This window comes from Ahaetulla prasina, chromosome 9, assembly GCF_028640845.1.
Source record: "Ahaetulla prasina isolate Xishuangbanna chromosome 9, ASM2864084v1, whole genome shotgun sequence".
NCBI classification, from domain to species: domain Eukaryota; kingdom Metazoa; phylum Chordata; class Lepidosauria; order Squamata; family Colubridae; genus Ahaetulla; species Ahaetulla prasina.
In genome coordinates, this window is record NC_080547.1 from 11,455,621 (window position 1) to 11,480,843 (window position 25,223).

Genomic DNA, 25,223 nt, shown 5'->3' on the forward strand with positions numbered 1-25,223 from the left:
AGCTGCAATAGGAAAATTAGCTGTTTGGGTCTCTGGGTAAATGGGGCAAATTTGTACCTTGATGGGTTATTGTCATTTTATTGGGCTAGGAATATTTGTGGTTGATGGTTTTAACGTTCTTTTAATGCTGTAAGCTGCCTGGAGTCGCTTTGTAGAGAGATGGGCGGCTAATAAATGTAATAGCAAATAAATAAGTCGGCATCCGAAGGCCACTGATTTGGCCGAGGAGAAGAAAAAGGGGTCCCGTCCACTAAAAAGGAACTGTTTGCTGATAACCCATCTGCACCCCGAAGGGTGCCACCAATCTGAAGGGAGGATGGATGAAAGTTGTGTCCATCCGTCCCCAGGATAACAAAAGGTGGGCACTTCAGGGAAGCAACCCCCCCTCCCACCCTTCCAGCTGCAGGAACTGCCTACCTGGTCACCTGGCGATCTCTTCTCACCGTTGGCACCCTGCAGAAGACCCGCCTCTTCGGGAAGTTTATCTGATTTTACTTCAACTACAATCTCGTCTTTATGTGCTTCGGGCCTCGTGCTGAAGAGGAGGGAGGGAGGGAGGATTGTGACAGTGTTGAGACAAGATCCAAATGGGTCTATGGGGAGGGGGGGTTGTTGCAAGGGGAGGGGGGCATGCTGCAAGTCAGAGTGGAAGGGGGACACTCTATCTCCGCTCCCCGTTTCTTGCGTGAGGGAGCAGAGCTGCTTAACGCAGGTGAAAAGTCCCGCAAGGGGCACTTTTGCTCAACTGGGTTATGCAGAGGCCTGTAGGAATGGCCTTGGGAGACGGAAGGAAGAAGAACTGCAAACGAAACAACCATCATGCGAAAGATATCTCGGTCCACAGGAGAAACGGGTGGGAAGCATTTCAGAAGGACTCTCTCTAGTTACGGGGAAAGTAAAACTATAGGAGGGGGGAAAGCACTTTCAGACTTGCAAGATTCTCAAGGTTGACTCTGCCTTCCATCTTCCTAGGGTCCGTAAAATGAGGACCACAGATTGTTGGGGGCAATAGGCTGACGGTGTGTAAACCACTTAGAGAAGGCTGTAAAGCAGTGGTGAAATGTAAAATTTGTTACTACCGGTTCTGTGGGTGTGGCTTGGGGGTGGTGGTAATGTGACTGGGTGGGCGTGGCCAACTTTTTTTTAAAAAAAACTTTTAAAAGCATTTCTTCTACAACCTCTTCGGCTTTTAAAAAAAACTTTTAAAAGCATTTCTTCTACAACCTCTTCGGCTTTTAAAAATGCTTTTAAAAGGCTCCTCTGACGATCCCAGCTGAGTTGCCTAATCGTCAGAGGCTTTTCTTTTAAAAGCATTTTTTCAACCAAAGAAAAAATGCTTTTAAAAGTAAAAAAAAAACAAAAACCTCTGATGATTGCATGGCTCAGATGGGCAGGGGGAGGGGGAGGGGGAGGGATTTTTGCTACCAGTTCTCCGAACCACCCACCGCCATCGCTACCGGATCGGGTGATCCGGTCCGAACCGGAAGCATTTCACCCCTGCTGTAAAGCACTATGAAGCGGTCTAGAAGTGCTTTTGCTATTCTGTTGCAGTAACCTTACAATAAAGATTATACACGATTGGTGCTTCTTGTCTGGACCTCTCTGAAGGGCTATGGTCAGTTTTGTAAGTCTGAAAGTATTCCTCTACTTTTCTTTTTCCCCTCTGGTTAATGCTTCCCAAAGCTTCTCACTTTGGAATGAGACTAGTGTAGGCTGTGATTTTCCCTCCTATGCCAAGGCCACCCCCACAGTCCAATTAGGGATTAAGGGGAAGATGGAGGTTCCCGATTGCTGCTTTGGGAGGAGGTGGGGTGACAAGGGGAGCAGAAGCCGATCAAGCCACCCACCCACCCACCCCCTTTCCCCTGCATTCAGAAGCCGGCCATTGCTGGGTGCGATGAGATTGGGAAGCGGATGGATGGAGGGGCAAAGGGGGATTTTCCCAAGAAATGCTCCCGACTTACATTTCCTGTTTGCCGGAGCGCCCGCAAGCCAGCTTGCCTTTCTTGTGCAGGAAGTAAAGGACGGCCCCCAGGACGGCGAACAGCAGCAGGCAGACGATGACGGCTACGATGATCACCCCTTTGCTCTCTTGCGTTATGGTCTCTGGCAAGAAAAAATAATAATAATAATGTTTTAATTTGTATACCGCCCTTCTCCCGAAGGACTCAGGGCGGTGAACAGGCAGATAAAATACAAACAAACACAATAATTAAAACAACCCTTAAAAAACTGATTTAAGCTTGCCCGAAAATTTAAAATAACAATACACCTCATAAAATTACCAAAATTTAAAAACCCATCATCCAATTAAAATTTAAATGTAAAATCAAGCTAGTCCAGCCATACGAAATAAATAGGTTTTAAGTTCGCGGCGAAAGGTCCTAAGGTCAGGTAGTTGTCGAAGCCCGAGGGGAAGTTCGTTCCACAGGGTCGGAGCCCCCACAGAGAAGGCCCTCCCCCTGGGGGCCGCCAGTCGACACTGTTTGGCTGACGGAACTATGAGGAGTCCCTCTCTGTGGGAACGCACCGGACGATGGGAGATAGAGGCCGGCAGTAGACGGTCCCGTAAGTAAAAAAGGCAGAGATGGAACGGAACGGCCGCTCTTGGTGGCCTTCCACGTGACGCAGGAACTAGGGGCAGCATTTGGGAAAGGAGCCGAGGTCTCCTGTGCCAGACCCAGGTTGGCGGGCGCTCGGCAGAGCGAAAAGCCGTATCGAACGTCCCAGGGTGGGCTGGAGAACCTCCTCAAAAGAGGCAGCCGGATGGGATTCTTGCCGGTGACACTGCCTGAAAGTTGTGTCAATTGCAACACTGGCATGGATTGACTTCAGCCGGGTCACGAAGGGATCAGGCTTTGAGTCTAGAGCACTGATCTCACTACCGGGTATGGGTTAATCGAACTTCGTTCACAAGCGCAAGTCCCTATCGCTTGTGTGAGTGGAGCTTCGCGTGCGAGTACAAGCACCCTCGTTCGTGCACGAAGCTCCATTTGCGTGAGTGGACGGTATGCATGTGCCGCTCACACAAATGGAGCTGTGCGGACATGTGCCCCTGTCACTCATGCCCCTTCTTAACATAACATAACATAACGAGTTGGAAGGGACCTTGGAGGCCTTCTAGTCCAACCCCCTGCCCAGGCAGGAAACCCTACACCATCTCAGTCAGATGGTTATCCAACATTTTCTTAAAAATTTCCAGTGTTGGAGCATTCACAACTTCTGCAGGCAAGTCGTTCCACTTATTAATTGTTCTAACTGTCAGGAAATTTCTCCTTAGTTCTAAGTTGCTTCTTTCCTTGATCAGTTTCCACCCATTGCTTCTTGTTCTACCCTCAGGTGCTTTGGAGAATAGCTTGACTCCCTCTTCTTTGGGGCAGCCCCTGAGATATTGGAACACTGCTATCATGTCTCCCCTAGTCCTTCTTTTTATTAAACTAGACATACCCAGTTCCTGCAACCGTTCTTCATATGTTTTAGCCTCCAGTCCCCTAATCATCTTTGTTGCTCTTCTCTGCACTCTTTCTAGAGTCTCAACATCTTTTTTACATCGTGGCGACCAAAACTGGATGCAGTATTCCAAGTGTGGCCTTACCAAGGCATTATAAAGTGGTATTAACACTTCACGTGATCTTGATTCTATCCTCTGTTTATGCAGCCCAGAACTGTGTTGGCTTTTTAACAGCTGCTGCACACTGCTGGCTCATATCTAAATGGTTATCCACTAGGACTCCAAGATCCCTCTCACAGGTACTACTATTGAGCAAGGTACCACATATACGGTACTGGTGCATTTTGTTTTTTTGGCCTAAATGTAGAACCTTACTTTTTTCACTGTTGAATTTCATTTTGTTAGATAGCGCCCAATGTTCAAGTCTGTCAAGATCTTTCTGTAATTTGAGCCTATCTTCTGGAGTGTTGGCTATTCCTGCCAGCTTGGTGTCATCTGCAAATTTGATGAGTTCCCCATCTATCCCCTCGTCCAAGTCATTGATGAAGATGTTGAAGAGTACTGGGCCTAAAACAGAGCCTTGGGGTACTCCACTGCATACTTCCCTCCATGTGGATGTAGTTCCGTTGAGGACTACACGTTGAGTGCGGTTGGTCAGCCAGTTACGAATCCATCTGGTGGTGGTGCTGTCTAACCCACATTTTTCTACTTTATCTAGTAGTATCTAGTAGTAGGTTATGGTCTTCTGGCCAGGCTGCCACCTGGAAAGGTGGTGGACCGCTGGTGTAGAGTACAGAAACTCTTCCAACTTTTTTACTAGTTACTTAACGATCATTCAAAGTTATGTCAGACCCCTCCCACACCCCTGGGTATTTATATCCTGGTTTCAATGTTCCGACAGCCGCCCCACCTTGTCCTGCTTGTTGGTCGCAAGGCAACTGGCTTGCATCTGCAGCGTCCCCCAGTCGTGCAACTGTCGTCATAACGATGGATTCGCTGAACACCAGCACTGGCTGCCGGTCTTTGCCAAAACCAGCCCACCGCAAACTACTGGTTCGCTTAACAACCGTCACATCTGCTTAATGACCACTCTCGCCACTTTACAACCGCAGTGTTTGCTTAGTGACCGCCTCAAAAAAAAAAAGTCACAAAATCGGGGTCTGTCACACCTACATGACCTCTTTTTACAACTGGCGTGACTTTTGACCTTGATCGGCAGGCTCCATTACGGTCGTAGGTCGAGGACTTCCTGCGATGGATTTCAACCGGACAACTTTTTTTTAAAGATATGCGGACTTCGACTTCCAGGATTCCCCAGCCGGCAGGCAAAATTCTGCACTAAAGCTACTTTTGTGAGTTACAAAAAACGGGACGGTCTGCAGGGAAGGTGCCCCCAAAGCCAAATTTGGCAGCGGCAAATGAAGTTCATGCTGCAATTTTTTTGGTTTTTTTTGATAATGGCAAACAGAGAAGCACTTACCTGTTTTGTCAGGGTGGACTTTGGTTTTCAGCGCTTGAAAGGAAGAAGAGACACGTTGAGTAAACTCGTTGAGCCATCAAGACCTCCAGAAAACCCCCATTTGCAGACCCCTTAAACCCTGGTTTGCTTTTGGTTTCTTTTCTGCTTCGGCACACGAGCTCAAGCGGGTGTATTTCGTTTGCCGATCTTGCAACCTCACGAAGAAACTCAAGAGAAATGAGTTCATTCGGAGAAACCTGCCTTTTCACTTGATCGATTCAGGAAGGAGAGGTTGCAAAGTTTTGGTGGAAAAACGCAAAAGGCGGGATAGGGAAAAACAAAACAAAACCAGGAACCAATCTTGGACTGAACATTGTATCCTGGTCCTTGCCCTTTCCCAGATCTTGTAATTTTGCAAGATTTTCATGTGAGACCCTGGGCATTTTTTGAAACTGAACTTTATTTTGGAAAGCTGGTGGTGCTTATGGCAGTCTGCGCACGCTCTACAACAGGAGTGTCCACCCTTGGCAAGACTTGTAGACTTCAACCGGGGGTGAAATCTGGCTGGATCAATCCGGCTCGTGCGAACTGGTAGCAATGACGGCGGGAGGCTCTTTACATCTCAGCGTCCACCCGCCGAGACGTCTTTACGTCCCAGTTTTGGCCCTCTGTGCATGGGCAGAAGAGTCGCCTGCATAGCACAGGTGCACTCCCGTTCCTGAACCAATAGCGAAGGTAAGTGGATTTCAACGCTGACTTGAACTCCCAGGATTCCACAGCCAGAACATATTATGGCAGATGGGTCCAGCCTTGGCATCTTTTAAGACCTGTGGACTTCAATTCCCAGAATTCCTCAGCCAGCCAGTCCTGCTTCCTCTTCCTGTTGCAAATCCATATTCTAGGACAGGGGTCCCCAACCTGGGGAACTTTTAAGACTCGTGGACTTCAACTTCCAGAGTTGGACTCTGGACTCATGGACTTCAACTTCCAGAGTCTGGGAGTTGGAAGTCCATGAGTCTTAAAGTTCCCAAGGTTGGAGACCCCTCGTATGGAAGCTTCTGAGTAACGCAGGGCTCTATCTCTGCCTCCTGTTCCTGTGAGTTTATCTTTTTTTGTTATCACAACTCTCCTTTTTTTTCCTCCTTTGTCTTTTCCGGCTGGGGAATTCTGGGAGTTGAAGTCCACAGATCTTAAAGTTGCCAAGGTTGGACATTCTTGCTCTAGAACCCGAGTTCCTTACAAGCCGATTGGCAAAGGGCCTCTGTGGCTCAGGCTGCTAATGCAGTCTGTTATTAACAGCAGCTGCCTGCAATTACTGCAGGTTCTAGTCCCACCAGGCCCAAGGTTGACTCAGCCTTCTAACCTTTATAAGGTAGGTAAAATGAGGACCCAGATTGTTGGGGGCAATAAGTTGACTTTGTATATAAATATACAAATAGGATGAAGACTATTGCTTGACATAGTGTAAGCCGCCCTGAGTCTTCGGAGAAGGGCGGGATATAAATGCAAATAATAAAAAAAAAAAGAGTGCAAATGCTTTTTCTCACAGAAGGGAGAGTCAAAGGAGATGGGGGGAGAACCACTTACAGAATGGGAAGTGCTGATTTTCCGACCCCAACTCATTTTCGCCAGTGCAGTTGAGACCCGATTTAAGGATTTCCTTGGTGACCAGCACGGACAGAGTGCTATTGTAATGGTTTTTCCGTCTGGTTGCGTGTACCTTTAAAAAGAAAAAGATAGCACAGTTCCTATTTTGTTCAGAGGAATTCAACAGTGGATGGAGGAGGTGGTTATTATTTTTAAATAGGGAAAAAGACATGAAATGATGACCAGCAGTCCCAGGGGGTAAGTTTTACAGATAGTTCTCAATTTATGATCAGTCTCTAGTAGCGACCATTCGAAATTTTGACAAAACTTGCAACCCAGTTTTGAAGTTCTGAGCTCATTGTCCCCACCCCCACCCCCATGGTCATGTGACTGCGTTTTGGATCAGTGGTGGGTTTCAAAAATTTTTACTACCGGTTCTGTGGCCATGGCTTGGTGGGCGTGGCATGGTGGACGTGGCAGGGGAAGGATATTGCAAAATCTCCGTTTCCACCCCACTCCAAGGGAAGGATACTGCAAAATCCCCATTTCCTCCTGATCAGCTGGGATTCAGGAGGCAGAGAATAGATGGGGGCGGGGCCAGTCAGAGGTAGTATTTACCGGTTCTCCGAACTACTCAAAATTTCCGCTACCAGTTCTCCAGAACCTGTCAGAACCTGCTGAAACTCAACCTCTGTTTTGGATATTCGGCAACCAGACTGTATTTAGGGCCATTTGCAGTGCCCAAACAATCATCGGAGTACAATTTATGTTGTTTTTGGTCAGAAAGGGGTCAAACCCAAACAACGGGTTTCCTTGATGACTGCAGTGTTCGGGGATCAGTTCGAATCTCACCAGGGTCAAGGTTGACTCAACCTTCCACCCTTCCTAGGTAGGTAAAATGAGGACCCAGATTGTTGGGGAGCAACAGGCTGACTCTTTAAACCGCTTAGAGAGGGCTGTAAAAAGCACTATGAAGTGGTATATAAGTCTAAGGGCTACTGCTATTTACCGTGCCGTTACTTGTACTCCAGGAGATGTTCATCCGAGGCACTGAGTAGAAGCTGCAAGTCAGATCCACCACCTCCCCTTCCCGCACGCTCAGATTCTGCTGCAGATGCACCTTCTGGGGCTTCGCTGCCAGGGGAGAAAGGGTAGATGATGGGCACTGCCTGATGGTCTCAAGAGTGCTCAAGGGCGAAGAGGGTAAGAGCTACCAGGTGCTCCACCGTGCCTACCTCGAACAGCAATAAAAATGTGCCGGGAATGGACCCAACCTGGGAAGTCTGGCATTGTCACCACACAGGTGTAATTGCCCATTTTCTCATAGGTGATAGAAGTCAAGTTCAGGACCGCACCGTCTGCAATGAGCTTCCCTTTCTAGAATGCAAAACAAAACAAAAAAATCACCCTGTGGTCCCCTTTTTCCTTAGCTTTTTTATTTCCGACCCTCCTGAGAGTTTTGTCTCTCTTTCTCTCTCCTTTGCCAACCCACCACCTCCTCCCATCTTCCACAGAATGCAAAGTGAACCCCACCTATCTTGCATCCACCACCTTTGCCCGCATGATTGTCAACTATGGCTCACCCTTCTCTCGAAGTTGGATACCCACCCCACTGGGCACCACTACTACCAGAAGTACCTTCTGCCACTGGAATTTCAAAGGTCCGGATCCTGTGGTGGAGCAGGTCAAGACCAGGTCTTCTCCTTCCGCTGGTTCCTGGGGTCCAGCTGGGAAGATGGTGGGCACGTCGAGGTCTGGAGGGAGAGAGAAACAGGCTTAACCCCCAGCCTAATTTTAACTAGAATCAAAAAAAGGCAGACTTTTCCAATACTCTCGTTACAGCCTACAACAATCTTCTTGGAACCCCATGAGTGTCTATCTGTGGGCGTAGGAAGGGGGCAGAATTTGGAATTGGAGCTGGAAGTTCCTAGGAGGAAACTCGTTTTTTGTCCCTGGTCCTATGAAATCAGAAACGAGCACCAGGAGAGCTACTCACAGTTTACCATCAGATCCACCGAAGCGATTAATTCCTCGAGGGTGTGCAAATCCAGGGCTTTGCACCAGTAGAGACCACTGTCATTTCTCGTAACGCCGGGAAATAACAGCTTCCCGTCTGGGGACGAGTACTGTGAGTCCTATTTTGGGACAAGAGAGGGAGGTTAGTGGGCTAGGAAGGAGATCCCACCTCACAGCATTCTGGTTGTTAACCTGATTAAATTCTGTTCACTTAATACTTAATGCTTTAATGTTTGTAGCTCTGTTTTTATGACATTTTTAAGCCACCCAGAGTGGCTTGATCTACCTACCTATCTCTCTCATCTCAATCTGTCTACGTATCTATTATCTATATCTATCCATCTATCCATCTATCCATCTATCCATCTATCCATCCATCCATCTATCTATCTATCTATCTATCTATCTATCTATCTATCTATCTATCTATCTATCTACCTACCTACCTACCTACCTACCTACCTACCATCTATCACCTTCTCATCTCAGTCTGTCTATCTATCAATCTATCATCTTATCCATCCATCCATCCATATCTATCTATCTATCTATCCATCCATCCCTCATCTTACCTATCTATCTATCTACCTACCTACCTACCTATCTATAATCATTTATTTATCTACCTACCTACCTACCTACCTACCTACCATCTATCACCTTCTCATCTCAGTCTATCTTATACATCCATCCATATCTATCTATCTATCTATCTATCTATCTATCTATCTATCTATCTATCTATCTATCTATCTATCTATCTACCTACCTACCTACCTACCTACCTACCTACCTACCTACCTACCTACCTACCTACCATCTATCACCTTCTCATCTCAGTCTGTCTATCATCTTATCCATCCATCCATCCATCCATCTATCCATATCTATCTATCTATCTATCTATCCATCCATCCATCCATCTTCTGTCTATCTGTCTATCTATCCATCCATCCATCCATCCATCCATCCATCCATCCATCCATCCATCCATCTTATCTGTCTATCTATCTGTCTGTCTATTTATCTATCTATCTATCTATCTATCTATCTATCTATCTATCTATCTATCTATCTATCTATCTATCTATCTACCTACCTACCTACCTACCTACCTACCATCTATCACCTTCTCATCTCAGTCTGTCTATCTATCTATCATCTATCCATCTGTCATCTTATCCATCCATCCATCCATCTCTCATCTTGTCTATCTATCTACCTACTTACCTACCTACCTATCATCTATCACCTCTCTCATCTCAATCAGTCTATGTATCTCTTCCTCCCTCCCTCCTATGGCACATTTACACCACATTTTGAAAAAAAACAACCAAGCGTTAAAATACAAAACAGGAAACGTAAAACCCAAAATATTATAAACGTAGGTCTAGATTGCAGATACAATGTTTTCCCTTCATTTGTGACAGCCAGGAAATCGGCAAAGTCTCCATTACTGACCCTGTTTTGGCATTCTGACACTATAGGTTGGATCATTTGTTTTTCGAGCTTGCTGTCACAATTGGGTGATAGTATTTGCCCCACTGACAGAGAGCATCTGAACATCTAGCATGGCCAGATATAATAAATAAACAAAATAAATACAAGAGAGAGAGAGAGAATAGTGCAGCTAGGTCTCCATAAAATAGTTTCGAAGATCCAGTCCCACCAGGAGTTGGTAAACTGTTCAACAGTTTCAACAGGATTGGCCTGATTTTAAATTCTAAATTTTAAATTTTAATTGAATTTTGATGGGTTTTAAATTTCTGTAATTTTATGGGGTGTAATGTTATTTTAAATTTTCTGGCAAATTTGAATCAGTTTTTTAAGGGTTGTTTTTAATTATGGTGTATGTTTCTGTTTGTATTTTATTTGCCTGTTCACCGCCCTGAGTCCTCCGGGAGAAGGGCGGTATACAAATTAAAACATTATTATTATTATTATTATTATTATTATTATTATTATTATTATTATTATTATTATTATTATTATTATTATTATTATTATTATTATTAACAGAACGTCTCTGCCATGTATAAGCAGCTCCTTCAAGCTGGGAAGGCTGCATCCATACAATCTTAACCTGGTTTGCTTATAGTTAGTCGTTCCATGGTTTAGCAAGATATGTGGGGAAGTCGGAATGGGGTCTGGGACAAGAGGCTCACCTCCGCCTTAAATAGGGTGTATTCAGGAGGTGGATTCCCATCACCTTCACAGACCAAACTCGCGTTGTCTCCTTCCTTCAACTCTTGGTTCGGCTGGTACAGCGTAAAACTAAGGTTCTGAGTGGCATCTAGAAGAGAAGCAGAGCAAAACCATCCCTCTTCTGCAGTACGCTGCTGTGAATTAATTGGGTTTCAAAGTCCACCATCTCTTCATCAGCAAGGCCAGAAATGCAGAGTTTAGTTAAAATGTTCAGATTTCCCCCAGGAGTTTTCGTTCTGCACCCCAAATCTGCTCCTATGATTTATTTATTTAAGCTGCCACCATCGAATGGCCCCCTGGGAAAGGTTTTAGGTCACCTTTAAAACAATCTTGAATTTTACATGCAGTGGAAACTGTCTTGGGAAAATCATTATCTTGAAAATCGGGGAGAAATAAATCAATAGACAAGTATTTCTTTTCATTGTGTTTTGACACACACACACACATGTCTCTGTGTGTGTTTGTGTGGTGTGTCTCTGTGTATAAATATAATCAATATTGATTGGTTTTCATACACATCTGTGTGTGTGCATATGAAAAAAATCAATTTATAATACAGCAGGTGGCAGCACTGGCTCGCATTTATAACTGGTGGCAGCGGGTTTTTTTGTGGTCATGTGATCACAATTTATGGGAGATTTTTTTTTGTTTTGTTTTTGCCGGTTTCTGACACCACGGGGAACCTGGATTCGCACTCTTGGCCACGGGGACTGGATGTACGATCGCATGACTCGACTTACAACTTAAGGAACTGTGATAAATACAATCATCACATCGGGTCCAAAGACCTGGGGACTCGGCTTACGGCCACCATGGCGTGTGACTGACATTTCCGGTCCCTATTGTAGTCGTAAGTTGAGGACTACCTACATCAAATCCCAGTGTGATCAACCGCGGTCTCCTATGAACCCAACTAGAGGTGGAATTCAGCCAGTTCAGACCGGTTCGCCCGAACCGGTAGCGGAAATTGCGGATGTGTCCCAACTCTATGCCATCCTATTTAGGTGCAATTTTGAGGCCAGGCGCATGCGCGGAAGACGCGCGCACCAGCAAAGGACATACGTGGAAGGCTGGGCGCATGTGTGGATGGGGCGCACAGTCACATTTGCGAACTGGGAAGGAAAGTAAGTGAATACCATCCCCGGACTCGACGCAACCCACACGCGGAGCCCAGACCTACAAAGAACGTTGATTCTGAAGCTTTCTGACACGGCAGTCTTGTTTGTCCCCATCACGGTATAATTGACTTGGCAGTGAAACTGAGCTTCGCGATCCTCTTTGGCGACTCGGGCCGAAAGCATGCTGCGGATGGTGATCAGCCCGCTGGATTCCGTGATGACGGTGGCGTGGATCCCTGTTTCTGGTGGAGGGGAAAAAAAGAACCGGAGAAAGCAAATGAGAACTGCCTTTGTTCCAAGATATAACTAAGCTGGAGAAGAAGAAGAGATCAGTTGTGGAGAAATCCGGCTGTAATCCGGGAACCGCTCCTCTGCTTGTTTGATTCCTATTGAATCGATCCCAAAAAGTACTTTTTTCAAGAGGCAACGAGACTTTCTGGTTTTTCTTTGAAGATGTTTCGTTTCTCATCCATGAAGCTTCTTCGGCTCTGACTGGATGGTCCGTCAGAAGAGTTGGAGCTGGAGAAGCTTCTTGGATGAGAAGAGAAATGTCTTCAAAGAAAAACCAGAAAGTCCAATTGCCTCTTAAAAAAAGCACTTTAGGGACAACCATGACCTGGATGACGGAGAATCTCCATAATCCTTTCCTTCCTTCCTTCCTTTCTTCCTTCCTTCCTTCCTCCCTCTCTCCCTCCCTCTCTTTCTCACTTCCTTCGTTCCTTCCCCACCATCCCAGTCAGAGCTGAAGAAGCTTTTTGGATGGGAAGTGAAACGTCTTCAAAGAAATACCCGAAAATTCAGTTGCCTCTTGAAAAAAAGGACTTTTGGGACAACCATGACCTGGATGACAGAGAATCTCCAGGAAACATCGGTGTTTCCTGCTCCAAGTCAAAAGGTTTCCATTTCATCTCCTTGACCCACCAAGTGTGGAGCTCTCCTTGTTTCTTCAACCCAGTGGTAGAATTCAAATTTTTTTACTACTGGTTCTGTGGGTGTGACTTGGTGGGTGTGGCAGGGGAAGGATACTGCAAAATCTCCAGTCCCTCCCCACTCTAGGGGAAGGATATTGCAAAATCCCCGTTCCCTCCTCACTCCAGGGGAAGGATACTGCAAAATCCCCATTCCCTCCCCACTCCAGGGGAAGGGTATTGCAAAATCCCCATTCCTACCCTATTCTGGGGACAGCCAGAGGTGGTATTTGCCGATTCTCCAAACGACTCAAAATTTCTGCTACCGGTTCTCCAGAACCTGCTGAATTTCACCCCTGCTTCAACCTCTTTGCGTTTCAGTCAAGATGGGAACACCCCCCACCCCCCCGGCAAGCCATCATCCTCACATGCCACCTCAAAGAACTGATCATTTTCTGTTGGGGAAACAAGGCTCCCTGGACCCTGAAACAGATGGCATCGTTCTCACCCGCAGGACAGGAAATAGTAGAACATAGTAGAACATTTTTCTTGGATCCTTTTCCTGGATGGCTCCGTGTCCGAGGTGAAATTATTTTTGGGCTCCGTGTCTGAGGTGACCTTTGGAGCAGGGGTCTCCAACCTTGGCAACTTTAAGCCTGGTGGACTTCAACTCCCAGAATTCCCCAGCCGGCTTTGCTTTGCTAGCTGGGGAATTCTGGGAATTGAAGTCCACCAGGCTTAAAGTTGCCAGGCTTGGACAGCCCTGCTTTGGAGAACATGCACAGGAAGACATACCTTCATCTTTGGGGTGCAGGGCTTCCCTGTTCTTGTACCACACGATGCTTGGAGCCGGGAAGCCATTGCGGGCGGTACAGGTTGCTATCTGAAGAAGAGAAACATGGAGAAGATCAGTCCTTGCAGCTCTTTAGGGGCGAACAGCTCAGATATTAAAATGGGTTCCGAGTTCAAATTCCAAGTTGGAGATAGGTAATGTCCTTTAGAGAGCTAAAGGGGAGAAGGTTGGGCAAATCCACCCTTGGGAACCATCATCTAAGGTAGGGATGTCTAACCTAAGCCAAGGATGTTCAACAACTTTAAGACTTGTGGATTTCAGTTCACAAGAATTCCTCCCGCTGGGGAATTCTGGGAGTTGAGGTCCACAGTTCTTGAAGTTGCCGAGGTTGGACACTCCTGATCTAAGGGATTTGATTTCTATACAGTTTACACAGACTATAAGGTAAAGGTTCCCCTCGCAAATACGTGCTAGTCGTTCCCGACTCTAGGGGGCGGTGCTCATCTCTGTTTCAAAGCCGAGGAGCCAGTGGCATCCGAAGACGTCTCTGTGGTCATGTGGCCGGCATGACTCGACGCCAAAGGCGCACGGAACGCTGTTACCTTCCCACCAGAGGTGGTCCCTATTTTTTCTACTTGCCTTTTTTACGTGCTAGGTTGGCAGAAGCTGGGACAAGTAACGGGAGCTCATCCCATTACGCGGCACTCGGGATTCGAACCGCTGAACTGCCGACCTTTCGTTCGACAAGCTCAGCGTTTTAAGTCGCTGAGCCACCGCATCACTTATTATACAGACTATATCAACCCCTTATTCTGTGCATACCTGCTTTGATCCAAGGACTTCTACTTGCCCCCAAATAGGCATCTATGCCACAAATTTATCCCAGTCTATGAATTAAAACTCAAGAGAGATGCCTTCAGAGCAGGAGATGGGCAGAGGTCCAAATTTTGGGGTGACGCACCGTGCAGAGCTCTTAAACAGAGGAATCCCTACCTCTTGAAGGGCGGGTTCAGCGGCTCGAAATCCATCTTTCGCCAGCTGAACCTCAGGTAGTTCCGGGGCTTCTGGAAGAGAAAGAGGACCAAGACAGAAGTCAGGCTGTGTGGCTGAAGGAAGAGGCCTTCCATCGCTTGGACCTTCCTTGCAAATCCCCACCAAGTTTGAGATATGGATTAGGTGGGGCTGGGACCAGGGGTGAAATGCTCCCGGTTCAGACCGGATCTCCCAATCCGGTAGCGATGGCAGCAAGTGGTTCAGAGACCCAGTAGCAAAAATCCCTGCCCACCTCCCCCGCCCCAGCTAAGCCGCACGATCATCATTTGGGTTTTTTTTTACTTTTAAAAGCATTTTTTCTTCAGCCGAAAAAATGCTTTTAAAAGTAAAAAAACAAACAAATGATGATCGCGCGGCTCAGCTGGGATCGTCAGAACCCTTTAAAAGCATTTTTTCTGCAACCTCTTCGGCCAAACTTTTAAAAGGTTCTGGCAATCAGGCAACTCAGCTGAGATAATCAGAACTTTTTAAAAGCTTTTGTTTTCCTCTGGCGATCCCGGCCGAAGAGGTTGTAGAAAAAAATGCTTTTAAAAGTAAAAAAAAAAAAAAAAAGTTGGCCACGCCCACCCAGTCACATTACCCACCACCACCACCAAGCCACGCCCACAGAACCGGTAGTAACAATTTTTACATTTCACCCCTGGTTGAGCCCACTCACTTGAGACCTGCAGCTTGGTCTGGTTCTCGCTGACGCCGAGGCTGCCGAGCCCCACTTGGCAGATGTAGAGCTTGGCATCTTGCGGCGTGACCTTCTTGATGACGAGGGAGAAATTCTTGGCGATGTTCAGATGGTCTCTGAACTGGTCTTCTGCCCAGTCTTCTTTGTCTTGGATGAAGGAGATGATTCTCTTCCGTGTGATTTTTTCCCCCTGAAAAAGGAGGTGAAGCAGGAGAAAGCGGGGAGAGGGTCAGGACAAGGGGTGGGCTTCAAAAATTTTAGCAAGGGGTTCTCTGCCCGGTTGCTGGGCGGGCGTGGCCATGGCGGGCGTGGTCTACTTAGCCTCCTGCACGACGGTGGGTGGGGGGCATTTTTGCCCTCCCTGGACTCCGGAGGCTTTCCTCAAACCTCTAGGATGGTGAAAACTGCCTCCCCAGGCTCTGGAGGCCCTCCAAACATCCGGTAGGCCCGTTTTTCGCCCTCTCCGAGCCTCTGCGCGCCCCCTGCACTTACCTGCATCCAAAACAGGACGCGTGGGGACTCCTGGGAAGGGTGGGGTGAGGTGGTCAGGACCAGGCAGGAGTGGGATTTGGGGGTTCTCTGAACTGCACAGAATCTTAGCTAGAGGTTCTCCCAGACTCCTGCGAACCCCCAGCAGCCCACTCCTGGTCAAGGAGAGAGATGACTCGCAGAGGGTCCATAGAGGACGTACAAAACAGTCAAGACCCCAGCCACCATGGGGAATCTTAAGCTCCGTCTTAATTTAATGGCCACCAACTACAATTGCTGCATCTGGAACGTATCCTGGAGGTACCTCTGGAGGTGGACCTCTTGTTCTCCGGGAGGGGAGAGGGACTGTCTTCTCTACCTGCAGCCCAGAATCAAGACCTGAAGTCCATCCAGTCGATGGCTGGGAAGAATTACACTTGTTGCGTCCAAGCCAAGATTGAACGACTGAGAAGATGCGAGAGCACCAGCACCATTCATGGTTGGAGATATGGGCCACCCCGAGAGGAATTGGTTGCGTTTTCCCAAGCCAAGCCAGGATGACGTTGCTGGGAAATTTGACACCTGATTTTCAAACACACCTGTAAGAAGTCCTCAACTTGCAACCATTTGTTTAGCAACCAAGTCATCCCCCGGCATGGAAAAAGTGAACTTACAACGGTCCTTGCACCACGGTGACTTCTCCATGGCCATGTGATCAAAATCCAGGCGCTTAGCAACAGACGTGCATTTACAAGGGTTTACAGTCCCAAAAAGACTGGCAAAAGTTAGGTTTGCAAAAAAGACAAAGGCAAAAAAAAAAAAAGAGAGAGAGAGAATCATAATAACAAAAAAGATAAACCCACAGGAACAGGAGGCAGAGATAGAGCCCTGCGTGACTCAGAAGCTGCCATACCAGGGGTCTACAACCTTGGAACTTTAAGACTTGTGGACTTCAACTCCCTGAAGCTGGCTGGGGAATTCTGGGAGTTGAAGTCCACAAGTCTTAAAGTTCCCAAGGTTGGAGACCCCTGTCGTAGAATATGGATTTGCAACAGGAAGAGGAAGCAGGACTGGCTGGCTGGGGAATTCTGGGAGTTGAAGTCCACAAGTCTTAAAGTTGCCAAGGTTGGAGACCCCTGTTCCATAGATTTCCAGCTTTGGTGGAATCTCATGGAAGCCAACATTTCTTTAGCCTCTACACACACACACCCCAAAGCTATTTTTTTGGACTTACAGAAAACCAGTTGATGTAAGCGTAGCTGCTGTTCTCCGGGAGGGAGAACTCACAGTCAATTACAGCTGTTTCCCCAATTTCGGCTTCTACCACATCTGGCATGGAAACTTCGACATTTGCTTCTGCATCTCCTGGAGGATTAAAAAAAAAAAAAGGGGGGAGGGGGGACAGAATTAAGGGCTACAGTCATATCTAACTAGCTTCCACAGGGCTGTCACCAGCATCTTGCCCAGAGGTGCTATTCAGCAGGTTCTGACGGGTTCTGGAGAACCGGTAGCGGAAATTTTGAATAATTCGGAGAACCGGCAAATACCACCTCTGGCTGGCCCCAGGATGGGGTGGGAATGGCGATTTTGCAATATCCTTCCCAAAGGATTGGGGAGGGAATGGGGATTTTACAGTATCCTTCTCCTGCCACGCCCATCAAGCCACACCACGCCCACCAAGCCACGCCCACAAAACCGGTAGTAAAACAAAAATTGGAATTCCACCACTGATCTGGCCCCATGTCCACCCTGTTAGGAAAACCAATTCTACAGGTAGATTAGAATGACACAGGCAGTCCTTGACTTATGACGATCGCTTAGGGACCGTGTGAAGCTTCAGGAGACCCCCTGTGAGGAAAAGCAAATCTTTGGGAGGAACGGAAGCGTGTTAACCAGATATAAATATAGAAGGACTCCATGCTAATTGGCACAACCTTGACATCTTCGTTCCTCAGTCCGTTTTTATCACAACTGCCATGGCAACACAACTGAAACGCTCCTTTTCAAGACAACAACTCTTTCCTGAGGGTAGCAACGGTGCCCTCAACCGGGAGTAACTCTTGAGGTTTGCTAATTAGGAGTATTCATGCTTATATCACCTGTTATCTTGGCATATGTGCGATTATCCCTTTCTCCTCCTTTCCCGAAACCTATAAATATGAACATATCCTTTTGTGTTGTAGCAATCCTTTTCAGTTTTCTAGAGGAAATTCCTCCAGGGAGCACCGAATAAATAACTTATCAATCCATCAGAAAAGAGCTCAAAGGGACCATGGAGTTGTTCTAGTCCAAGGGTCTGCAAAGTTGGCTCTTTTAAGATTTGTGGACTTCAACTTCCGGAGTTGAATTCCACAAGTCTTAAAAGAGCCAAGTTTGCAGGCCCCTGTTCCAGTCCATGGGTGTCAAGCTCAAGGCCCGGGGGCTGGATCTGGCCCATGGGGTGCTCAGCTCTGGCCCACGGAACTGTCCTGGGAACAGCGAAGGACTGGTCCGTGGTGCCTCTGCCAGAGAAAATGGAGCTCGGGAGCCTGTTTTCGCTGGCAGAGCACTCGGGGCCACCACAGGTGCTCCCTACATGAGTGACGTTGAACTGGCCATGCCCACCACGGCCACACACACACACACACCCCAAGGTCAAACACAACCCTGATGCAGCCTTCCATGAAATCGGATTTGAGACCCCTGTTCTAGTCCAACCAGTGGTGGGATCCAAGTAATTTAACAACCGGTTCTCTGTCCTAATGATTTCTTCCAAAAACCAGTTCACCAAACTGCTCGGAAAGTTAACAACCGGTTCTCCCAAAATGGTGCGAACTGGCTGAATCCCACCACTGAGTCCAACCCAGGAGAACCTAGGCCATTTCAGACAGGTGCAGCGAGTCTTAGATTATGGGGTTTTATTTTTGTGTCCTGTGTTTGATTCTACGCTCCCCAGAGGTACTTATAGCACCGGTTTCAGAGTTCTTAAAGTAACTTAATTTACTACCTGAACCAACACATGACAGCGTAACTCCAAAACTTCTTCTGAAGATGCCACCAAAGCAACATTCCAACTGGACGGGTTTGTTTTTTCCATACACACTTTGGGCAACCTCTTTTCATTGGTCCCGAGTTTGACCACCAAACTTTCTCCAAAAGGTAGAGCCTCTTCGACTCCATCTCCTTTTTTTAAGGGAGTAGCAGTTGCAATTCTTTCCAGACCAGCCTTGAGAAGGTCATTCCCATCAACTTCAAAACCAGCAAACTTCCTGCGGCTCTTTGCAAAGGGAGCAGGTGCAAAGCCGAGGATGAATATCCTGCACAAAACCATTCTTGTTCGAGAGAGCCGTCTCTCTCCCTAGCAGCTCTACCCAACTATTTTGCGTGTCCCACAATCCTCCCCCGCCCCGCTTCCCGTTTGGAGAGGGACCCACGCATTTGCCGAACATCTGCTGGGTTTCCGGGCATTCGCCAGGAGGGCGTGATTTCTGCACTTGGCAGGTGGGGATTTAGTTCTTCCACTTGTATCAGGGAAGGGGATCCCAAATTATTTCTGATGATACTCAGGCTATCACGTAGCAAGAACTCCCAACTTGTCTGAACAAGGAAGCCAAGAAGCAAAAGGGCACTGAAATAAGATCTAAGAGGGTCAATGATCTTCTTGCATCATTATGTTCTCACTCTCCAAGAAGCCACAGCCCTTCTAACAAGCCGCCTTAGACACCCAATCCTTCTAAATATGGAGGTTTTATTCAGTTAAGACTAAATAACAGCTATTGATAGAACTGACCCAGTGGTATGATTCACTAGGGAGTTACTAGCATCAGGCTTGCTGTAAAGATAAGGAGCAGGCATTAACTCTTAAATATACCTTCCCCGACGAGGAACTTTTGCAGCAAGGAGAGGACTGGGAATCCCATCTACCACATCTCCCCCCACCCAAAAGCACCAGCACCATGAAGGACTAGCAAGCCCATCACAAGATTCCCATGAATGAGGACCAAGCTATGAATCAGGCAGAGGTGGAGAACTCTCTCAGCCAAGTAGGTGGCCTGGAGCATCTGATTCCCTGCAGAAGGTGGTAGAACTTCACTCCCTTGGCCGATCAAGAAAAAGCAAAAAGCAGCCAGACTCAATTCATCTTTGATGGGAAGCTAGCAGGAAGTCTTCATTTTTTTTTCTTTCTTCTCCATTGGCTTGGTGGTAGCCAATTGGTGGAAGAATTGGGGGACACACACGCAATGGTTTAGTGGCTCCTTGAACGGCTTCTTCTCTGGTAGCCCAGAACAAAGCTTTTCTCTCTTCCCAAATAAAGTCAACATCCTTGCCCAGCTGGACATCACCAGGGATAACCCCTGAGTGAGCACAGATGACCTTCAGCACTAAGCAAATGTGAAACATGATGAGGCGTGACATTTCCATGCAACCAGCCTTACGAAGAAAAAGAAGCCCGGCTGATTGAGTTGGATAAGCTTCAGCAGTTTGTTCTGTTTACTTATTTGCTCTGGTTTGTGTGCTGTTCCCTCTGTAGAGACACTGGGGCTGAACACTGTAAGAAGGGGAAGAGAGAGAAGAGAGGGTGGGAGGGAGGGAGGGGAGAAGAGAGGGAGGGAGGGGGAGAGAGGAGGGAGGGGGAGAAAGAGAGTGGGAGAAAAAGAGAGGGAGAGGGAGACGAGAGAGGGAGGGAGGGAAGAATGGAGAGGAAGGAGGGAGGGAGGGAAGAAAGAAAAGGGGGAGGAAGATGAGGAGAGGGAAGAAGAGGGAGGGAGGGAAGAAGAGGAAGGAGAGAGGGAAGAAAAGAGGGAGGGATGGGGAGAGAGGGGGAGAAAGAGGGAAGAAGAAAGGGAGGGAGGGGAGAGTGAGGGAGGGATGGAGGGGGAGAAAGAGAAGGGGAGGGAGGGAGAGGGGGAGGGAAGAAAAAGAAAGAAAGGGAGGGAAGAAGAGGGAGGAAGGAGGGAGAGGGGGAGGGAGGGAAGAGAAAGAGCGGGAAGGAGAGAGGGAGAGGGAGAGGAAGAGAACCACACATTAGGAGGTGTGGATGGGTCTGGACACTATTAGGGAAGAAAAAGGAGCTGAGTAATCAATCCAGGTAGTCGTCTAGATGACTTCTCCTCCGCCCACCCCATCTGATGAGTCCTCAAAAGATCTCCATGGGTGAAGCCAAGGGCTGCTCACTGATGGGTCGGTGGCTGAGGTCGTTTCCAGCTCCACGGCAAGTAATGGAGTCGCTGGCCACGGTCCAGGGGAGAAGTAATGGGCTTCAATCGATCTGGTTTTAGGGCAGGCCCTTGTGGGAGACTGCTAAGTCTTGGTCCTGAGGAAGAAAACAAGCTTCAGGGCATAAAACAGCCAACGCTTGGACCTCTGGAAGAAGGTTGTTGGCACTTGTGAGCCCCGGGTCATCCCAGACAATGAAGGTGTCACAGGTTCATGTTCTGTAGGATGGACCATCCTTGAAGGCTCTGCAGTTCAGCCAAAAGGGTGGATGGTAACTCCAAGAGATTCATCTAAATCAGGGATCTCTAACCTTGGCAACCTTAAGACTTATGGACTTCAGACTCAACTGCTGGCTGAGGAACTCTGGAAGTTGAAGTCCACAAGTCTTTAAAGTTGCCAAGGTTGGAGACCCCTGATCTAAATGGCTTGCTGTCATTCCAGATCCAATGAAGTTGGAATAATCACCACCATGTGGATTCGGGACCAGCCAGCAGAGTGGAGAGAAACCAGCTTCAGGAGACTGGCCAAAGATGGATGGAGGCCTCAGTTGATGCAGCAGAAGTTGACATTGAGCTGATGTTGAAAGAATCATTCTGCCCAAATTTGGAGAGATGGGGGGGGGGCGGAATTCTTGTAGGATCCTATCCAGAATGAGCCAACGTATCACTCTTGCCATTGCAATTCAAATCAATAGTCCCCACTTGTGTGTTGAAGAACTCAATCCTTCACTTTTATTGGCCAAACAGGATGTCCGTCAGGGTATTGCTGTGAATTTACAAGCCATATTCACAAAAGAGAGAATCACAGAGTTGGACATGGCCATGAAGTCCAGCCTCCCTGCTCGAGCACAGGAATCCAAACATTAGTGTCCCAGACAGATAGTTATTCCACCTCCATTCAACATCTCCAACAAAGCTCTCTGGTTCCACTGCTCTTCCTACTAGAAGACCATCCTAAAAATCCATCACATAAGAGTCTTATTCCATGTCCTATGGCAGTGATGGCTAACCCTTTTGTGCCATTGCGTGCCAGGAGCGGGGGGAGGGGGATTGTGCGCAGAGCAAGCTTTAAATGGTGGGCCGGGAAAACGCACAGAAAGGCTGAGTGTTTTCTGTTGGGAGGACCACTGTCCAGCCTGGCCTGCTGGATGACTTCCGGCCTCCACGACCAACTCATGCGCCAGGAATGTCCACCACGTGCCACTGGGCACAAGTCAGAAAGCAAACCTTTTGTTCCTCTGCTCTCCCAAAACTGGCACCAAGGCTGGCGGCTGGCACGTCAGAGCAGCTGCTGCCAACACTCTTACGGAAGCAGGGGGTATCCAGAGGAGTTTGCCAAACAGAAGGGCAGCCAGCCCGAGCGAGGGAGGGCGGACCCAGAGACAAAAGGGGCTTTTGCTGCTAGAGGGATTTCTGATTTGGAAGCCCCACTTCCTTCTGACGCAACCAACCCTTCGGCATTTCCCATCAGGCCTGGAGCCCCGAGCAAAGTTCAGAAGCAAATTTCCACCTCCCTGCAGGAAAATAGGGGCAGCCCCCCACCCCCAACACAATGGCTTGATTGAAGGCGAGAAGGCCCCCCAAGGATCCCCGGGGAAAACTTTCTAAATGGCTCAAAAGGCTGCTGCAGCGAAGAGGAGCCGGGAATAGAAGCTCCATTCTCTCCCAAAACTTCTCCCCATTCCAAAAAACGCCCACCCAGAATTGCCCGGGCAAAGAAAACAAGGGGAGGAAAAGGAAGGAGACACCTCCTCTTTCGTCTTCGGGAACAAGAGTGACCAGATCTGAACGTTGTCCACCCCTTCTGGAAAACTCTGCAGAGCTTGGAACGGCCTCTTCAAGCAAGCATCAGTCAAGATTCGGTCAAGAACGGATTCTGGAGCAGGAGTCTCCCACCTTGGCGACTTTAAGCCTGGTGGACTTCAACTCCCATAATTCCCCAGACAGCTCTGCTGGCTGGGGAACTCTGGGAGTTGAAATCCGCCAGACTTAAAAGTCACCAAGATAGGAGACCCCTGTTCTGGAGGATGTTGCAGGTGTCAAGAAAGCGTAGACTAGGTTCTACGGAAAAGGTGAAGCTTTCCTTGGGAAATTGATGGTTGAGATGATCTGGAGCAGCGGACACCAACCGGTGGTCCGTGGACCACTGGTGATCCGCAAGAAAATTTTGGTGGTCTGCAGAAAAATTATTTGCATTTTTCATATTGCACTAAATCAGGGGTCCTCAAACTACGGCCCCTGCGCCGGATAACGTGCAATGAACGTTTGTCTTGCTGCGCAGTCTCCCCCTTTGGGGTCTTCTCGTGTAGGTTGGAGTGGGGCAGAAATTCCGACTTGTGATCTGCTTCGGCCTACTGGTGCAAGGCTTTGGGCGAAGGCTTGAGGGAAGCGCCGCTGGTGGCGAAGAGCCGGAGGGCCTCGTTCCAGTGGGACTGCATCATGGCCTGGAACTGGCTGACCATCTCAGCCCGTTGAACCTCCAGTCGCCGGTAACTGGCCTTGTACTCCCGCAGGTCTTCCCTCTGCTTGGAAACCTGTGCTCCTAGTCCTCAGTGAGGTGCTTCTGCTGAGCCTCCCTCTCGGTCAGATCCAACTTGAACTGAGCTGTTTTGCCAACTCTTTCTCACAGTGGCTGCTTAGCTCCAGCAACTGCTTCCTTTTGGGGCCCTAAGGAGCCCGGGCAGGGAGGCGCATAGTTGGCCACGCCCACTCAGTCACATGCCCACCGAGCCACGCCCACCCAGTCAGTCATTAGGCAGATTGTATTAGTGGTCCGCGGGATTTTAGAATCATGAATGTAGCGGTCCCTGAGGTCCAAAAGGTTGGTGATCATGGACCAGCCTTAAAACAACCAACCATTCTTGGAAGCAAAAACCGATTGGTCAAAACATTCAATTTAGGTGGGTTGTTTTTTTTTAAAAAAGTGTAAAAATATCACTTTTCAGTCTGGGCTGAAAAAGTTCAACCGGAACCAGAAATGAAACCCAAGAAGCAAAACCAATTTTCTAGATGGTTTCCAGCACGAATCTTGCAAGAAAGATCCAGAACGGAAGCGAAGCTCGGACAATTCAGACAAGAGTGCAGAGTTGCACCAAGTTGTCAAAAAGCCGCCATTTGACCCTCCTTGTTCTTTTGGCCAAAGCCTGGAGGCCTTTGAACCAGGAGACACAAATCAAGGAAAGAGAGACGTCTAAACATCTCCCAACACAGGGAGCTGTGATAAAGCGTTGTCTTGTTTCTCACAACATTACAACCCGGAGGTCATTCCATAAAGCTGCTTGGAAGGAGATGAAAGGCAGAAAAGACAGGATTTCTTTATCCAATTCGTAAATCCCTGTTCTGCCTGCCAAAGAGGCAAACGAAGCCAAAATGGCCGTTGCAATGGCTTTAAAAGGAGAATTGGAGCAAGTCGCAGAAGAGAGCCCGAGGTTATCAGCCCCCAAAATGCCCCGAAGGATTTGTATCATCAGGTGTCACTTGCCAAGAGAGTAAAAACCAGGACTGAAATGCTCCCGGTTCGGACCGGATCGCCTGATCCGGTAGCGATGGCAGCGGGTGGTTCGGAGAACTGGTAGAAAAAATCCCTGACCCCTCCCCATGCCCAGCTGAGCTGTGTGATCATCAGGGGATTTTTTTTTTTAACATTTAAAAGCATTTTTTCTTCAGCCGAAAAATTGCTTTTAAAAGTTTTTTTAAAAAAGCCTCTGATGATCGCAGGGCTCAGCTGAGATCGTCAGAGGCTATTAAAAGCATTTTTTCTACAACCTCTTCAGCCGAAGAGGTTGTAAAAAAATGCTTTTAAAAGGCTCCTCTGGCGATCCCAGCTGAGTTGCCTGATCGTCAGAGTTTTTTTCTTTTTCTTTTAAAGGCAAAAAAAAATTTCTTTTAATGGAAAAGAAAAGCCTCTGACGATCAGGCAACTCAGCTGGGATCGCCAGAGGAGCCTTTTAAAAGCATTTTTTTACAACCTCTTTGGTCAAAGAAGTTATAGAAAAAAATGCTTTTAAAAGTGGGGAGGGGGAAGTTGGCCACGCCCACCCAGTCACATTACACCCCCCCCCCAAAAGCCACGCCCACAGAACCAGTAGTAACAAATTTTACATTTCACCACTGGCAAAAATAGAAAACAACGGCAAGTATTTTAGGGGAAAGAAAGGAGCACGGGAGGGTGTGTATGCAAAGGGCCCCAATTTATGGGAGAAGATTGTGATTCTCAAACATGCCATCTTCCCAAAACTGTGCTTTGCTTTTTCTGCAAAACATCTCAACAAAACGTTTCTAGGTTTCCCCC

General features: G+C 47.8%; 2 protein-coding genes across 4 annotated transcripts in view; one reads left to right on the forward strand and one right to left on the reverse strand.

Moving 5' to 3' along the window:
• CBL (Cbl proto-oncogene) overlaps positions 1–21,521 on the forward strand; it is a 63,177-nt gene extending 41,656 nt beyond the window's left edge. The window contains exon 16 of the mRNA XM_058194172.1: positions 21,375–21,521. Within this exon, the coding sequence (XP_058050155.1) occupies positions 21,375–21,394 (20 nt within the window). The 3' untranslated portion in view covers positions 21,395–21,521. The remainder of the gene's footprint in view (positions 1–21,374) is intronic.
• Positions 1–25,223, reverse strand: part of MCAM (melanoma cell adhesion molecule) — a 35,983-nt gene that overhangs the window by 3,348 nt on the left and 7,412 nt on the right. For 2 of the 3 annotated variants that reach the window (XM_058194174.1, XM_058194173.1), the window contains exons 2-15: positions 16,972–17,102; positions 15,249–15,459; positions 14,531–14,601; positions 13,540–13,627; positions 11,899–12,078; positions 10,679–10,806; positions 8,494–8,632; positions 8,136–8,251; positions 7,733–7,874; positions 7,507–7,631; positions 6,498–6,630; positions 4,932–4,964; positions 1,965–2,106; positions 418–535 (exon numbers count right to left, since the gene is read on the reverse strand). In XM_058194174.1, the coding sequence (XP_058050157.1) occupies positions 418–535; positions 1,965–2,106; positions 4,932–4,964; positions 6,498–6,630; positions 7,507–7,631; positions 7,733–7,874; positions 8,136–8,251; positions 8,494–8,632; positions 10,679–10,806; positions 11,899–12,078; positions 13,540–13,627; positions 14,531–14,601; positions 15,249–15,459; positions 16,972–17,102 (1,757 nt within the window). The remainder of the gene's footprint in view (positions 1–417; positions 536–1,964; positions 2,107–4,931; positions 4,965–6,497; positions 6,631–7,506; positions 7,632–7,732; positions 7,875–8,135; positions 8,252–8,493; positions 8,633–10,678; positions 10,807–11,898; positions 12,079–13,539; positions 13,628–14,530; positions 14,602–15,248; positions 15,460–16,971; positions 17,103–25,223) is intronic. The other variant, XM_058194175.1, reaches the window with a different exon arrangement.